Source organism: Chiroxiphia lanceolata, chromosome 8 (genome assembly GCF_009829145.1).
Source record: "Chiroxiphia lanceolata isolate bChiLan1 chromosome 8, bChiLan1.pri, whole genome shotgun sequence".
Taxonomy (NCBI): domain Eukaryota; kingdom Metazoa; phylum Chordata; class Aves; order Passeriformes; family Pipridae; genus Chiroxiphia; species Chiroxiphia lanceolata.
Genome location: NC_045644.1, coordinates 23,746,716 through 23,765,130, shown reverse-complemented (window position 1 = coordinate 23,765,130; position 18,415 = coordinate 23,746,716). Strand labels below are relative to the sequence as shown.

The 18,415-nt window shown below is 35.9% G+C and overlaps 1 protein-coding gene across 36 annotated transcripts in view; it reads left to right on the top strand.

Moving 5' to 3' along the window:
* KCNMA1 (potassium calcium-activated channel subfamily M alpha 1) overlaps positions 1-14,153 on the top strand; it is a 463,622-nt gene extending 449,469 nt beyond the window's left edge. For 12 of the 36 annotated variants that reach the window (XM_032695576.1, XM_032695566.1, XM_032695563.1 and 9 more), the window contains 4 exons: positions 1,411-1,529; positions 3,252-3,476; positions 5,551-5,579; positions 11,270-14,153. In XM_032695576.1, the coding sequence (XP_032551467.1) occupies positions 1,411-1,529; positions 3,252-3,476; positions 5,551-5,579; positions 11,270-11,424 (528 nt within the window). In that variant the 3' untranslated portion in view covers positions 11,425-14,153. Of the gene's footprint in view, positions 1-1,410; positions 1,530-3,251; positions 5,689-11,269 lie in introns of those variants that run through there. The other 24 variants (XM_032695577.1, XM_032695567.1, XM_032695575.1 and 21 more) reach the window with 4 other exon arrangements.
* The last annotated feature ends 4,262 nt before the right edge of the window (positions 14,154-18,415 follow it).

Here is an 18,415-nt window from a genome sequence, read left to right as displayed (position 1 = left end):
AGCAGCTATATAGTCATGCCTAGTGTCCTTGCCTGCATATTTCATGCAGAAAATACTGTAGCTCTTCTTCGTCAGCTAAAGAGATGGATGAACTGATTTGGATGATGTAACTATTCTAACAATAATGCATTGTAAATGTAAGTAGTATATATACTTTTGTTGGGCTTTGATAAGCTTATAGTGTTTTCATAGAGCTTACATTTCTTAAAATATGCTTATTAGCTTGAAAACAAATCTATAAACTTTATTTTCTGCTGTTTCTGGATGAACTAAAATTCTTGTGAAATCCTAATTTTCTGATATTTTGACTGCACTATCCTAAGAATAAAGTAGAAAAACAAAAAAACAAACAAACAAAAATATAAAAACCAAACCCAAATAGACAAATTATCTTTAAAAAACAGTGTATTTGGATAAATAAGTATCTAGAAATTTTTTCTGGACCACATTTTGAAATCTTGAGGTGAATCCCAAAGCACCCACTTTGCTTTGGTGATGGTGTTGGATTTGATATTTCTTAAATTAACCTTGTGTTCACCAACTCTGTTCAAAAAGAATGGAGCAACCTTCTTTACAAAGATGACAGGGAATCTCAGTTCAAGGATTAAGGGCAGCAAGAGTATACAGCTAGAAGCAAACAACCTTTCAATTCTTGTAGAAGTCCAATTGTAGCTAAGACTAACAGCTCATCAAAACACTTGGGCATGCAGCATAACATTTCCAGAAATAAACTAAGCAATACCAATCCTTTCAAATCTTTTCACCAGAGCCTCAATTGCACTTACATCTGTGAGGGCAGAATGCATTAACACCCTATTACTTAAGAATCACTCTTTTAGATACATGAATGATCAAATCTAAACTTTTTTTTGCTAATCAAAACATTTTATGTTATTTATGAAAAATGGCATACATCTCATCTTTATTTTACAGAGGGAGATATTTTGTTATCCTTTTAACCCCGCAGAACTTTAATTTCTGTTGTGCTCCCTGGTGAATTTTTTTGTTTGGATGACAGTATGGCTGCTGCCAAGAAAGGGTCAAAGATACTAACAATTTTAATACCACAGTTAATGTAATTTGTAGAATATGCATTGTCTGCTACCAAAATTTATATTTCCAGCTTAAAGCAAATCACTCCTTACAATTTACCATCATTTCAGGGACCAAGGCTCTCTAAAATAACAATCACTTTACATAGTTACTTATTTGAAATAAAACATTTAGATTATTCATTTCCTTGGATAAAAGGTTCTCATTTGAGACAAACAACAGACTATCTATATATTGTCTTTTTTTTATAAGTTCATATTGAAAAACCTGATCCCCAACGTTGTGTTAACAGAGAAAAGAAAGGAAATAAATGTGCTGTTCTGTTGTTCTTTTTAATCTCTCCCCTTATTCTCCTAGGACGGAGGTTGTTATGGAGATCTGTTTTGTAAAGCACTGAAAACATACAATATGCTTTGCTTTGGAATTTATCGATTAAGGGATGCACATCTAAGTACTCCCAGCCAATGCACTAAACGGTAAGTCCAGTCTTCTGGAACATCTCAGCTTCACTGTTCTTCAGTCTTCTCAGCAAGGAAGGTCTCAGGGCCTGTAATAAATCTAAAAAAAGACCTTTCTCCGTTTTTGGCATAATTTTGCCACGATAGCTAAGTCTTTGAGGACTTCACAATGACTCTTTAGCTGACTTTAAATTATAAGCTGGATATCACAGCATAAATTTTTAGCTGATTTTATTCAAAAAAATTTTAATTAAATTTTCAGAATTTATCTTTATTTTGTTTGATTTATGATGATCCACTGTTTGCATGTGAGAAAAGGACTTCAGTTTCCTGATATCAATCAAATGTAAGTTACAGGATAATAATTCAAGTTATAGTAGCTAGTCTTTTTTCTGAATGCTCAAAAAATACTCCTTTGGGCTTCCCATCAGTACTATTTGTATCTAATCATAATTTCTTCCAGTAAATGGAAATCCTTCCCTTTTTACTTCAGGAGCACCAAGCCTGACCTCAGTGCTTTAAATGGAGCAGACACATTTCCATCTTTGCAAACTGAAGGCCATTTAGTAGCTTGCTTGAAATGTGTCTTAAGTAAGTGCCTCCTAGAAATACACACACAGACCCGTACCAGAAGTATCACAAATCTACCATCTGTTACTGTTTCATGCTGTACAAAAAGCATCGTTATTGGGTGAACATGGTAATAAACAACCCTGCAGGCCACCAGAGTGGTTTCTTCTGTAAGGATTTGGACAAATTGGGTAGAAAAAATGATTTGCAGTTTAGATTTACACTACATTTGCTATACTTGGGTTATTTGTTGGATTATTAAGGGAATTCTGTCCCTGAAGCAGCTAAGCAGATTTCTTATGAGCACAGAATTAATTTGAAAAGAAATTGTGAGCTTCATATTCAATTTTTACTCATTTCTTGCTCAGACAGAAAATACCTATTGCCTTCCTCAAGTATGTTTTTCATGTGCATGATAAAATTTAGCAGCTACTCTATAAGCCCTTCCTACCCTGAAAGAGCATTAGGTGAAGAATTAGGAAATGCTTGAAACTGAGCGAGTTTTTATTTTAGACCTGGGATTTATACTAAGCAATGTTGGACTCTTGGATGTGCAGATTTCTCTTTATAAATGCTCTTTGAGGCCATGAATGTACATGTGGAATGGGTGAGCAAAATTAACCTCACTACAAATTTATTGATATATTTTCCTTAACTTGTTTTATGTAGAGTCACAATCCAAGCAAATAATTGTAACCCTCGCTCTATTGACAGTATTTAAATATTTGAGAACTGTATATATTAAATATGTATTTAAATAGAACTGCATATAAAATCCCTGTCTCCTTGCTTTTCAGTCATTCTTTTAGATATTGTTTCTGGTTTTTGTCAATATGTAAATCTGTTTGATAGAGTCATTGCATTATAGCTAGAGAAAGGAGAATGGTTTGCATGGTGTCTTCTCTGAAAAATCACTATGTGATTCACTTGAAGCACATCCTCCTCAGATATTACGTCTTTCCAACAGAAGACATGCAAAAAGTAATAGCTGATGTGAGAAGGTCCTAAATCATAATAGGAGTTATGTGAGCTAAAATTAGGTATATACTGTAGGAAACAAATGCAAAAATCTGGCTAAATCTCATGAGCTAGCAACTCTAGAAGAAATTTTTTGCAATAAATCTAAACCTATTTTCTCTTTCTTTTTTTCTTTCTTCCTTTTTTTTCCAGTTATGTTATCACAAACCCACCGTATGAATTTGAGCTTGTGCCGACAGACTTGATCTTCTGTTTGATGCAGTTTGACCACAACGCTGGCCAGTCCCGAGCCAGTCTTTCTCATTCCTCCCATTCCTCCTATTCTTCCAGCAAGAAGAGCTCATCAGTTCACTCTATCCCATCAACAGCAAATCGACCGAACCGCACCAAGACCAGGGATTCCCGGGAAAAACAGAAGTATGTGCAGGAAGATAGACTTTGATATGTGTATCTACTCCCACTGTGTGTGAAACTTGCATTCACCACCCATTCTCCCCAGTTAATGTTTCCAGCAGTGATGTTCCCTGTTTTCCCATGGAGTTCTCCTTTTTTGTACACATATTTTGCATATGTATGACAGTGTGCATGTGATTGTCATTTTTATTTCACCACCATAAAACCCTTAAGCACAACAGCAACAAAGCAGACGGACCAAAAGTTATTTATGATGCTAGGGGAGAATAAAAAAGAATTTCAAACCTATAGGCACACTGAAAACATAAATAACTCACTGCAATTACTCTACATATCCAAAAATAGAGAATATTGAACATGAACACTTGCTCTTGATGTCTGAGATACACAAAGAAAGTCATTTAGTGCAAAAGTGTTGATGTATGTTGAGGTATGGGGTTTTTTATATTCATATTTAGAGGAGCTGATACATTTATTTGAAGCTTATAAAACTATAGGAAAAAAAAACAACCTGCAAAAAAAATTCCCTACTGATTTTTCACTCTCAAAGCTTATATTATATAGGGCTTACACTCTTTGTATAGGTTATTGCTACGCACCTGCTTTATACCAAAGCAATATCAGGGACTTTTCTGCTTGTTTAAGGATTTTATCTAAAATACTAGCCCTTTGGAGGTAGTGTGTTTTCCCTTTAACACTGATAATGTCTGGGCATGAAGTTTTAAAACTCCAATGGTTTAATTTAAGTTTAGAAAGAGTCTAATTGCATATTAAATTATTATTCTGTCTATTTATACTGCCACATGAATAGCTATATTTTCTTTCACTTTTGACATTTGGGATAAAAAGCCATATGTATCATAAATATTGGATGTAAGTCATTAAAAACTGCCTTCCTGGGACTTTTACGTCTTTAAAAGGTGAATTAGTCACCTTATGTACAGAATAAATAATGTTCAGAAAAGAGCAAGCATTTTTCTATGCTTACATATCAGATCTCGAGGGACTTTGTTCCTTTCCCCAGATGGTAGTTTAACTTTTCCAAGTTAGAGTGCTGGTATAAATCTTCCAACAGGAGTCCTAATGTGTAAAGATCCTCCAGAAATCTTGCTGCATGTTCTGTTTTTTTTTTCCAACAGGTACATGCCAATTTGCAGGAATACAGGGAAAGACAACTGAGTGCCTTTAAGTCTCTCCCATTTGGGAAGAAAAGGTGCTGTGCCCTAGACAGCTAATGAGGAGAACAAGAGGGCTGGGTTGGAAATATTCACTGTGCTGTGGCATCATGTTTTAGGCACTTACCTGAATTTAGTTCTTGCAGATTATCACCAATGACACATGTAGCCAAAAAAAATTGTGTCAGGGAACTAAATAAAGTAGTGGAAAGGAACCTACTCTAGACAGCCATAGAAATGATGCTTCAGGCTTGCTTTTATTTTTTTTAATTTAAATTTCAGAAGCCAACCTTTTGATATACAACCAGTTCTAGGTATATGGAGAATTTCTTAGGGTAGGGAGGGCAGTAACACATCCTCTTTCCTGGCTACCCAGCAAGAAAGCATGCAGACACAAAATAAATATTTGGATTTGGAATGATTAGTATTGTAACTGCCAACTCAGACAAGGTGCTTTTATGGTTAGTATTGTTTTCTACCTTCCCCTTCCCTGAGCATGATAATTTTGAAGATTTGCTTGCTGTGTGAATTGACAATGAAGCCAAGCACTTTTACTGACAAAACCTGGAACCATGTAAGTGGGCTACAGAGAATACCACTGTGCAGTGCTAACCATAATGATTGGAATACAGTATATATGTGTGTGTGTGCATTCAAATGCAGCTGTAAGTCCAATCAGTGAAATATGTTGCAAATTATGGATACTCCCCTACAAATGAGACTATTACAGTTGCTCTTCATCGTAAAGAAAAATTCATGTGTTTCTTTTTGCAAAGAAAGTTATCATGTTTTGCCCTGAGAATATTTATTACTTCAAGGATGTGCCAGTTAAAGTGCTCAACCAGAAATATGACAGTTTAAAAGCATTGTAAAACTTACATAGCTTACTTCTTTTTCTAAAGTGCAACAAGGATGAATAGAATGGGCCAAGGTATGAAAATTAATGGTTCTGCATGACCTAGCAACTGCTGTGGGTTTCCTTCTATAACTTTGTCCTTGTGAAAACTTGTGAAATTAAAAAAAAATAGTTACAAACTTTATTCAGTTATTGGTTTGTTTGTTTGGTTGGTTGTTTTGTTGGTTTTCCTTTGCCTTTTTTTCCCTCCAAACCAAAAGTAAAACTGGCTGCTGCTGCTGCTGCTGTTGCTCAACCCTGTTTTATTTTTTGTCCTCTCATCTGCTTGCCTTTCTAATTGCACGTGTCCTTTTGTAAACACCCAGGTTCCTGCTCAATGAAGATGCCTATTCTGGTGCAGACATTAATTTCCCATTCCTCATTCCAATTTCTTTCCTCTCTTCCCCTCCCTACTCTCCTATCCCTTGTGTGTGTACATGAGCATCTTTTTATGTTGGCAATATTGATTGAAGATAGTCAAGAGCAGTTATGCATTTTGGAAGAATGTTAATGGCTTTGACACCAAAATGCTTTTCCATTAATGTTTTATCTGTTTTCCATTTAGTAGAGAAAGGAAGGGTGTTAATATGAAGTCACTTGTCACATCATACATAATGATTTTTTTTTTTAAAAATAGTATTTGTGTAACTGTGCAGCTCAAATAGAAAAAATATAAACAGTGTACATTAGAGAAGCAACTTGTCTACTTTATGAGCAGCAGAAGAGGAATATCTAATATGGATGCAAATCTGAATTCTTCAAAATATATTGAAGTCCAGTTCACCTCTGTCCTAAAGTTACAATTCTAAAAGTTTTGCCTTTCAGCTATATCATGTGCAATTTCCACTGCTGACTATAGTCAGATTGATCAAATAGTTTATTACCATGATAAAGATTTTCTGATACAGTTATACTAATGCAACTGGGAGGTTGGTCATTACAAGTAGAGAAATGCTTAAATCAACCATGTTATGTTGGATTTTATATTGAAAAGTAAGAGGAAATCTCCTGTGCTATTCCAAGTCAAACATCCTTAGTAGAATGGTTAGTTTCTGAAAGCTGGAAAGTATCACCAATGTCAAGAGAAGACTTTTTAGATCTTTAAATGGAGGTCCTGCCATTTGTATCAGTCCCAGCACAGTTTCAACATTGGAAACTAGGTTCTTAGTGAGCTTAAATGTTGACACAAAACTGTATCTAGCAAACCTGCAGGTTCTAGGCATGGGTTCCCACTGACTTAAACAGAGAGTCAGGCGTTTTCCAGTGAAATTCCATTGTCAAAAGTAAGAATTTTGCTAGTTTAAAAAATAGAAAATCCCTAAGAGCAAGTGCAGAACAGCATTTTTGTCACAAAACTTTAGTTGTCTTGGAGCAAAATAAAGACTTTCACAGAAAGTAAGAATAGTTCCTTGTCTCTTTCCCTGCAAATTGCTTACTGCCTGCTACACGTAAAATACTCATCTGCCAAAGAGTTGCTGAGCAGGTGGATGGGGAAACTTTCCCTTTATTCTCATGCAGGAACAAATTGCGCGGGAGAATTTTCAGCTTAGTTATAAAAAAACTGGCTGCATGGAGGGAGGAGACACACAGACTCATACATGTAGACTAATTTGAAACTGAAAGTGTCACAAAAGAGAAAAAAATGTGTGTTTTAAACAATGGTAAGGTAACCTGAGATTATGGTAAGAATACAAATTTAGTAAAATCTCTGTGTTATCTAGTACTTTACTTTGTGTTAACTTTACTTCTTTACTTCTGCTCAGAAGAGAGGGTGTTTCACAGTGACGTTTATTCTAAGTTGTTACTTAGTCCAGAATTAATGACAGAAATTTTAAAGCACCAGACTGATGGAGATAATTGCTGGTGTCTTATACAAGTCGAAGAAATCTGTATTTTGATCATTCTACTTTAATTATTTATATACTTTTTTATGCTGCAGGGAAGAGTCTTACACAAAATTGTTAATTTTTATTTATTTGTAATAAGTGCATGAAGCCTTTAGAAGCTTTGTGGATGCACTGGGATGCTGCTAGCCCATGAAAACATGAGCATTTGAGAGGAAAGTAAATGTTTTCTGCTTTCTGAGGCATGCAGTTACTTAGCTGCTCCAACATCTCTCAGGTGATGCTGTCAAAAACAAACCTGCCAAATAGTGTAGGGAGATCAGGGACTCTCTTCAATAGCTCTTAAAAAAAATGAAAAACTGTGCCTATTATCTCTATAATGTAGAAACACATATGGTAACAGTCAATATGCATATTCCAAAAGGGAGAGAAATAGGAATGTGAAAAAGTCCTAAAAAGAGCTTGGTGGATATAACAATATCAAAAGACTTAAAAAAGGGATTTTCTGAACTGCTTTAAAGGATAGAGTAAGTAGTTTATTTAAGATAAGTAAAAATCTATGCTAAAACTCCAGAAGACATATCACAGTCAGACTGTGAGCATAGCATAAAAGAATGAAAAGTGTAAGACATTCAAGAAGGACATTTAGTAACTTGGAGCAGAATGTCTTAGTGATCAAGAGTAAAGATGAGGAGTGTTAAGCTTACATTTCAAAGGTAAGTGTAGAGGTTGATGAACTTTCACAAGAAATTCATTGTTATGTGGCCAAAGACAATTTTAACAGCAGAAAGGAACAGCAAAAGGTATAAAGCTGGGTCCAACCATTTGATACTGGAGATGGTAGTGCTTAGATCAAAGTTTCAACACTGGCAAAAAGAAATCTAAGCAACAGAAGAAATTAGAATCTACCAGTTTCTGCAATTATTATTAATGTTCTGTATTTATTACTTGCCAGCTAAATGCAAAAAGAGTTGCAATGGTGCCTTTTTAAAGATCAGCTCCCCATATGAGTTTTATTGTAAAGATTAACATATAGATAATTAGCTTGTTATGAAGATTTTAGGGAAAGCAGGGTGTTTGGAAGTGCTTTACACTGGCTGCTGAGAAACACAATGCAGTTATGATCCTTAGCACTCAAGCAGTTCTCCCCTTTCTTGCTACGACATTGAATTAGCTTGCACCAAGTTCTGTTTGTAAGGAAAGTTTCTGCACCATGTGTTAGAAAAGAAGTTAGCAGTGCTTAACTTGTCTCAAAATCATTTTAAACACAAACCATTAGAAAACTGTTAGTTTGAAATTGTTTATGTGATCTCGCAAGGCTTTTAAAACATGATAACCATCACACTTTACACCTCTCTGAAAGGTTAGTTTAATCGTAGATCACATAAAATTGGTTTCCACAAATGCATAATGGTTCATGTGTCACACTTGAACTAAATGGTTTTTTAAATGGAGCTGAAATTATTTTGATGTGTACACATTCCCAGATTTTTTTTTTCTGACAACCTTTCTTAAACTGGCCCCCATCAGGAACCATTCCCTTAAAGTCTCATTAATAATTCAGATGTTCTGATTACTTTAAAAGATCTATGGAATTGAGGCTTCTTTTTTTTTTTAACTGCTTGACAAAAAGATAAATGAATGTAGAAAGAAGCGGTAGGAGTCTGGCAAGCTGTAGATCATCTCTGAACAGATTGTAACTTTATCATTCTGTCAGGAAGAATAATTTAAAGCACTTAATCAGTTAGCTTCAGTGTGCAGGATGTAACATTATGAATTCCTATCGTCCAATCTGTTCAAATCACAGGGAACTTAATTATAATAGGTAAAAGAGAGAGGGAGATGGGAGATTGAACATTGTTCAGATTCAGGCAACTTTAAGGGGGTAGGGAATTATTCAACCTGGTCGCAAATGAGTAGGATCATTTTAAACAGAAGTAAAAAGCATTTTAGAAAATTACAAGAAAAACAATATAGTATTGCCATTTGCTTTGAGTAATAAGCCACTAATGAGTAATATAATTCCTTTTTTTCAATTTAATTTTTTTAAAAAGTGTAAGAACAGGTAACAAATAGGTCGGGAAGAAAAAAAGCTGGAGTAAATGCTTATGAGTTTGGGGTTTATTGTTGGGAGATGGGGGTGTATATGCTTGTATATGCATGTATATGCTTGAAATCCATATCAAGTGTAAGTGTTTAAATGGGATATTCACAAAAGTGACTGAGAAGTCTAGTAATTCTGGAAATTAGGCTACCTCTTGACAGGCTCTAACTCCAAAGCTGATTGCTTATTTTTGTGCAGTTATGCCCAGGTATTTGTCCTTTCTTCTTCCCAGTCTTTCAGTTTCTTTTCTCTCCTTTACCTCCTGAGCTTTTGTGCTTGATCCTTGAGTTTCCAAGGTGGATTTTGCTTTGCTTATTTTTAATCATTTATTTATTAAAAAATGAGTATTTCTTCCACTCCTCTGATATCTGATTCCAGATACTGCAGCATTTCAGTGGTTTGCAAAAGTAGCAATTTGTATTACATAAGCAAGACACTAAAGCTTCTGCAGCATTTTTGGTTCCCCATTGGAATGAGAAATAGTGCATACATGTAAGAGCAGGAGCTCTGACATGGCACACTTTAAATCTTACATATAATAATGCAAATGCCCAGAACCATAAGTGTCCACTGCCCTGCCCTCCCACCTCTGGAATTTGGGGAAGGAGGACAAGAATGGAGACTCCTGTTCACAAATGCTTGTCAAAGCACAAGCATGCCTAATGGCCATAAGGCACTCTTTAGACCAGGAGTTTCTAAGTCTTAGAATAGAGCTATCTTATGAAGTTGCACACCTGTAAATGAGAAATTACAAAAGAAATTGCTCTCCAAAGGGTTTAATAAAATTATTTTTATTTTTTTCCTTTTGTGAATTTTAAAAAGTTTTTGTCCACACCCACATATGAACAGTGCAATATAATGGTTACAATGACAAACAGCTAGGGAATGGCTGCAATGCTGCAGCCCCTCAGCATCCTCACTCCCTCCCACGTTGCTCCGATCCCACCTTAAAGTGTACCATAAAATTCCTCCTATGTTCATGGGAACGGACACTGCCTAAAAATATAAGAAACAGCTTCCTCTAATCTTCTTTTAAGTCCTTGCTTCCTTTGCTTTGCTGTCACCTATGATGACCAGTCCATTCATGATTAGCTGGAGCCCCTACTACAATCACCTGCTGCACCCGGTGTATTCCATCCGCCGCCTTAGACTGTGGAGTTCAGCAGTGCCCAAGCACCTATGTTTCAAAGTAACAATATAAATCCCACCCTGTGTAGGAAGGCTGCCATCTGGCAGCATGAATACAAGTCCTCTTTATTCTAGCACCAACTGCAGAAAGCTCTATTCATTCTCCTGCATGATTTCTGAGACAGTAGCGACCATCCGGAGGTTGAAATGGTTCAGAGAAGTGTCTGCCTCTTTAGGTGCTTCTCTGTGTATAGACTCACATGCTCTTTTCTGCATTACCCTTATCCCAGCTGCTCTCCCTGGCTTCTCAGTATCATTTTTTCAATAAATGAGTCAGAGAGTGTTCACCTAAGCATGGGATAAAAAAAGATCCAACAAGAAAACTAATGTATTGGCAGTTTTCTTTAGTTTCTATTATCAAATCTGCAAACATCATCTTCCTTTCATGAACAGTATTTTCAGAGGTATTAATCTCCTGCTGTACTGCTAGTAATTAATCAAAGAAATCACCTTCTGTTGATCTATTTTCTCTATAAACTTTACTGACTGCTCCCCCCCCTTTTATTTGAATGTTTATGTGTATATGTAGTTCACTAATTAAAACTTTCATTTTCCCTCCTTATTCTGTCTCTACCTGTTTTGCTCCTTAGCAGAAAAGAAATGGTTTACAGATGAGCCGGATAATGCCTATCCCAGAAACATTCAAATCAAGCCCATGAGCACTCACATGGCCAATCAGATCAATCAATATAAATCAACAAGCAGCTTGATACCACCAATCCGAGAAGTTGAAGATGAATGTTGACTCCTTCGAGGCCAGAACTATTTTTTTAAAGCCTGACAAACTTCATGAATGGTGATGTGACATTTATTCCTCTTACATGCTGAACCACTGATGGAGAAGTTAAGAAGGGCAAGCATAATGGGAAACTGAAGTAGACAGATCTTTGTTTGTCTGCCTTTAATATTGCTTCCACGTATTTTGGAAACTATTTCATTTATAAATGAACATAATCAAAACTAGTCATGTATAGCCTCTAGCATTTTAAATTATTTTTATTTATTAGAAAAAAATATATTTTTTTTCTTTTTTTTCATTGTCAAGTATTTTCCCTTAAAAAAACCTGCATGTGTGGCCAGACTCCTAAGAATTAAAAAAAAACAAAACAAAACAAACAAGAAACCCTCAGTCTTTGGCTTAAAGGAGAATGATGGTCACAGTTATAAGGATGTGTAATTAAGGGAGACAAATGATATATTTACAAAAAGGGAAAAAAAAAGGTCCAACTTGTATTTTAGTAAATCAAAAAAAAAGCAAACAAAAAAAAAAACCCAAAAAATCACCCTACAACAATTCACCAAAATGTTTCTTTACTGGAAGATGTGTATTTTGTTCAGCATCAACACCAGCTCTTAATAAACTGAACTTATTTATTTTCAAAGTCGAAAGTCATATTTTTGTACATGTGACATTCTTCTGAAATATCCTTTGTTTTATTAACATACATAGATCATCTTAATTGCCGGTTATGTGAGGGTCCAATAACCCCCCACACGCACTGCGCCCTGCCCTGTCTCACGTGCACACACACCCACAGAAAAACCCGGCATCCTCAGTAACTTGCTGTAACACTGGCATAGGGAATGTCCCTGCCCTAAACCAAGGGCCGTGTAGATAAGGTGCACTTGCTATAAATGGCAAATCTGGCAATCTCACTTCACTTCCCATTAGCCATCAGCAGTTGCTAATTTCAGGAAGGCAGGTTTGGCAATTCTTCTTTTGCCATGTATTACAGTGCTTTCATCCAGGCTGCATAAAATAGCGCATGGAAGCGTAAGTTATAAACTGTCTCATCTACCATATTTTGTTACTTCTTTACTTCAAAAGTGCTGATGGCCTTTCATTGGTCTGATTTGGTTCAAATACTTCCTGATACGTACAGAGATTTAGCTCCAGCTCCTTGCACTTTGGTGATAGCTCATACCTTAGTAAAGGACACACTGAATCTCCTTTTGGGGAATTCAGATCAGGATAAAAACTGGTTTAGCCTCAGCTCTATAATCGTGCAACATGCTGTCCTCAGTTAATTCTTGCACCAAGCAACATCTTATTTTAGCAGTTGATTTTTTGGTTTTGTTTTTTTTTTATCCCTCTAATTTATTTTCACTTTGCTGGGACACCACACATAAAAGTACAGTAATAACCAAATCAAAATAATAATAATGAATGTATTTATTATGATAACATGCAAAAGGCCTTTGATGGGTGCCTTTTGTGTCAGCAGTTTCACAAAGTTGCCAACAAGCTTTATAGCCATCAGACAAAAATGCGATGTTTCATATCTGTGCTGCAGTACCTATCCACCCAAGCATTTATGTTCTAAATGATTTAGTAACTCTCTCTATCTCAAAGAAGCAACATCTGACACAATTGTATGAAGAAAAACAAAAAGAAAAGGCTGTGGTAATAAGGAAACAAAAACCAAAAACCCAAAACAGAGTCATCAGGAAAGGCAGATCTTCATTGTGCAAGTTAACTTTAGGCTTTGTAATTTTGCCGAATTGTTAAAACACCACAATAAAACATACTGTGGTATTTTTATCCGTAGAGAAATATCAGTGAATCAAACAAATACAAAGCAGATGATGAATTTATTGTGAAAACAATGATGTCCACTATATAATCCAACATTTAAACCAATCTATTCAGCTTTAATGTTTGTCCACTGGCTGCAGTACAAGTATAACCATACTAACACCTAATAGGCTTTATTCTGGAGTGACTTCTTGGACTGTGACTATTTTGTTGTTACATTTGTAGAATAGCTATTTAAAGACAATAACAAGAATTGTTAATACAGTATCTGTAAAATTGGATTGTTTAAAATATTTCACTCTCCTACAAAGTAAAAAAACAGTTCAAGCAGTTTTTCATAATTATTTAGACCATGTTTAACACATTTCACAGTCCCCAAAAAAGAAGATAATTCCAGTGAGTTCTTCCAATCTATGCTGCGTCAGCCTAGTGATACATTATAATTTACATCCAGTTTCTGCGTTGGGTCATGTTAAGCCTTTTCTTTGAAGTCAGTGCTCCTTTTTCATTTATGAACTGCATATTATAACCAGAATGGAAAAGCTGGTCCTGAGTACAGGTGAATTTTAGAAATTTGTGCTCAACCTCACCAAGTACATGTGATTTCTTTTTTTTTTTTTCTTAGAAGACTGTTGTTTACTGTAGAGGCATAGAACATTATATCTTATACTTTATCATACACAGTGCCATTTCTGAGTGTCTTTCCTTCAGAAGTGAGCATTCCCTGGATAAAACACACTAGTGAAACAAATACAACACTCCTACATAGCTAAGGTGTGTGTGTGTGTCTGTCTGTCCAGTTTAACTGTCACACCAAAAAATATCACGCTACCAACTGTATATAAATAAAGGACAAAATCTGAACACACTCATGCACTCTCCTGGCACAGACAGTTCCATATGTAGTGATAGATAGAACACCACCTGTAGAGAGCAAACAAGACAGAGAGAAACAGGTAGAGTTATGACTTTACATTTCCCCTTTACAGAAAAGCTAAAAACAATAGTCTTTTCTTACTCCTATTTTTGATGATCAAAGATGCAAGATTGACTTCTGGCAATTAGATGGAAGAACATGTAGAAAACCTGTTGGGGATCTTTGATCTTCAGCCATTAAAAACTACAATAAGGCCAGCATCAATATGTGGATATATGAAGTTACATTAAAGCTGGGAAAAGGCTGGGAAAGGGGCCTAAGTGAAAGCTGACAGACCACATGATGACTGATGTAGAAATAAGTTCTTGATATTTATTAATAATTCTTACTCCTTTCTGAAAAGGCAAAAAGAAAAAGGCAGGGTGGGAGGAATTTTGACTTTTTTAATAATTGCATGCACTATTGATGCAGGCTATACAATTTTTTTTCAGTAACTCATATTGGATAGATAGTGTGTCTGTGTGTGTGTGTGTTTGCATATATGCATGTCCACACATACACATATATGTAGAGATACACACATATACATGGGGTATATATGTATTTGATTGAGTCATCATATGAGGATGGACATCATTTTTATTGTCCATGCATTGAAAGACACAAAAAAAAGAAAATATGTGGCTAATAGGGTAGCACATGGAGGAGTTGTATCTGCTGTTTCCTCCTGGTTTGACCAAAAAGCAGCCATTCCTGTTAGTTTTATGAGGGATGCACTGTAAGTGCACTGCAGACACACCCCCTCCTTCCACTGCTGTGGCAGGCACGTGCTCCTCACACCCATGCACTTGCACATTACCAGAAAGTCTGCTCTCTCTCTCTCTCTCTCTCTGTTTCATGGCTATTATTTTAATTTGTCCCCATGAAGCACTAAGATTAAAGGATAAAACTGTCCTCTAATAGATTTGGTGGCAAGTGCCAAGCACAGCAAAAGTTAAGCTATAATGAAGATATTCATAGTCTAAATGCAATTTTTTAAGGCCTCTATCTGATTGTCTTACTGCTGTAAGAAATGTAAACATTTCCTTGTAGTTTTTGAAAATGTACTAAAACTGTCATTGCCATCTTAACAGCTTGTCTTTCAAATCACCATCAATGGTCAAACAGTAGGAAATACATATGACAGAAAGAGCAGACCCCTTGATCTGGGCCGAGCATGGTCACTTGGATATGAAACGACTTAATTGGCCTCAGCAAATGTGGAAAAGGGCAAATGTAGTTTGCATGCACTGTACAAGGGACACTACAAATTATTTTTGGTTTTGGGTGGTGGTGGGTATTATTGTTGGATATTTTTGGCCTGTGTAAGGAAGATTTCACATTTCTTGATCTCTTCATGTAGTAGGAGAAGGAGAAAGTGCAATAGTGTGTTCTCATTCAGGGAGGACTGGTTTTGTTGGGGTGTGGGTGTGAGTGTGTGTGTTTCTGTGTAAACCACATCTAACGTCTACTGCAATAATTGGGTGCATAAACTAATGCATGACAAAAAAAGCAATAATTTACAAATGGGTTATTATTCGTGTTATCACTGCTTGATCACTCAGCAGCCAATTCATAATCATGTTAGCAACTGCCCTGGTCTAGCTGACTCACATGGCTCAAGCTCAAACACTGAGCAGGTGCTTAAATTATTTTATCAAGAAGTGAATTCCTAAGGGCTCCTGGATCCCAATGTATTTGAAATGAACACAAATTGAGGTTGAGGTGTGTGTGTATGTGTGTTATTTTTTTTTTTTTACAGCTGTTATCATTGTGAATTTCTTTAGCACCAAAAGAAGTGTGTATCTCACCTTTCATTTCTAGTTTTAAATGTGCTTAACAAAATAACCAAGTGCATGAAAGGCGATGAACAAGACAAAGTGAAAACAGAAATCCACTCCCTGTGTTACAGTGGTTTAGTCTGGAAATATCTGTCAAAATCAATGGCACATGCATAAAAAAATTCAGGGGAAAGGAGAGCTCTTTATATTCTTTCTGTTGCTTTCCATTCTGTGCCATCTGAACCACCAAAATCCCCAACATACAAACAAACACCTTTTTAATTTAGTTTGTTTTTTTAATGCTAAAGATGCTTGAACAATCACAGGCTTAAGGGAAAGTTTTTTTTAAAAAACTCATTATATATGCACACCAGGTGTTCTAATATTCCATTAGTAGGCCTAAGAGTTGTAGTACTTTCATGCTGAGCAACAGTAGTGGGTGTGGGTTACAGCCCTCATCTGAAACAATGAAAGGAATGGAGTAGCTGTTCTGCTGTGGTCACTGCCTAGGAAGGTACATAGGCCTATAGTATTGATAAGTCTGTCCCAGCATTTATCAAAGCTATATTTATACAACTAATGTATCTTCTTCTGCACAGATTTTCTCTGCTATAGAACATGCTGCCACATTAAAACTGTATAGTCTCTGTGCAGTAGTCTATATAACCAAGTAATTCACTGAAGTGAATAGCTAGGACTGCTGGTCTAATTTATCTGTTCTATACAATGGTGTGTTACTGTTAACTGTCAAAATGAGAAGGAGTAAGGAAAATGAAGAAAATATAAAATATAAGGTGTTTCTTTTATTACTTTGGGTCTAATTTAGAACAATAACTTAAGAAGCTAAACACAGTAATGCTGCATCTAACTAGAACCTTAATGAGGTTGAAAGAAGGCTTCTTACTGCTTCAGTCAATGTATCTTAGATGAGATCTCTATAACTTTAAAAAAAAAAAAACCACACAAAAAAACAACCCAGAACACAGCATATAGGCAGTTGAATACCTGTAATAGAAAACATAGATTTTTCAGAAACAAAAAATGTTTTGTTGGCTGGACAATAACTAACAGGAACCACATTAAAGTGTCAGTAGAAGTTATAATCAGTTAAAAAATGCCGCTTCTACCATGGTATAGCTTGGGACACATGAGCTTAGCCAATGCAAATAACCTAACTTCTGGGGAAAAAAAAAATTGTATAACTCTAACTTTCACATTTTTGTAGAGTTCAAGACTGATGAAGTCATTTTCTTCCTTCAGGAAAACACACACACGTGAACACATATATACACATATTTTAATTGTTTCATATGTCTCGTTATAATTTGGGAGTGAGGATGCAAGGGGGTACATTGAGAACCAGCTACCATTTTAAGGTAAAAGTTCATCAAGAAAAAGGAGTATGACTTCATCATTTTACTTTTACCATTATGGGTTGGTGAGAGAGAACAAATGCTGGTGCTCAGAAATGATCTACCTGACTTTGTCATATGTAATATCCAGTGATAAAAATATTGTCCTGTAAAAAGGGTTTGTACATAACTTGTACATGGTTTCATTTTGTATTTTTCTCAGATTAAAATTTATGTATTTGTGTTCTAAAAGAAGGAGAGATTTCTGTGTTTTCTTTCTTCTAGAAAAGTTTGTAACATGTATCATCAAGTCATGAATAATACTTAATTCACGAAACCAATGCTATTAATACTTTGACATAAGACTAACCCAGAGCCTTTCTCTCTTGCTTAAGCTCCAGAATCAGCCTCTTGGTTTATATCAGCTACTGTGCAGGATGCTGTGAGGGCATAATTCTGCAGTAGCAACAAATGTCACCCTCATACCAGCTATGTAGTCAATAACAGATATAGTATGGTCTGATTTAGCTACTTTCCATTGATTATGATGGATTGATAACTTTGCTAAGCAGTCCAAAAATGTTCTCCTTTCTCATGATGAGAATTTAAAAATTATTTGCAAGTTTTGGACTATGCTTCAATTGCAGTACAGGAATTATGCATCATCCTACGTGCAACTGTATGTTTTTAAGCTTAAGAAAAACTAAGTCTCCTTTTGGAGTCTGTAATATTCTGGCATTCTGCTATTAAATAACCTCGTTATTTAAAGTTGACATCATTAATCTTCTGTGCAGCAGTATCACCACAGTGATTTGTAATCAATCACAGTATGATGAACTTTGGTTCTGAATAATGGAGAGGAAAGAAGAGGAGCAGAGCTCTGCAAGAGCCTCGGCTAAGCATCTGAAAAAGCAAAAGTACAAATAGTCAATTGGTCCTAACACAAAGAACCTGGTATAAAATGGCTACACTGGTGTTTGTAAGCAAATAAGAGTGTTTTGGGGAGGGAGGGTGGGTGGAGGTAGAAGAAGAATCAGTGCATGACAGTATTTGTGCAACACTGTGGAGAACTGTGCAAGAACTGGTTCAGCATCAATGTCAGTAAAGCAAACTGGTCCAACCCTCACTAAATTCACTTGTCCACACCATCC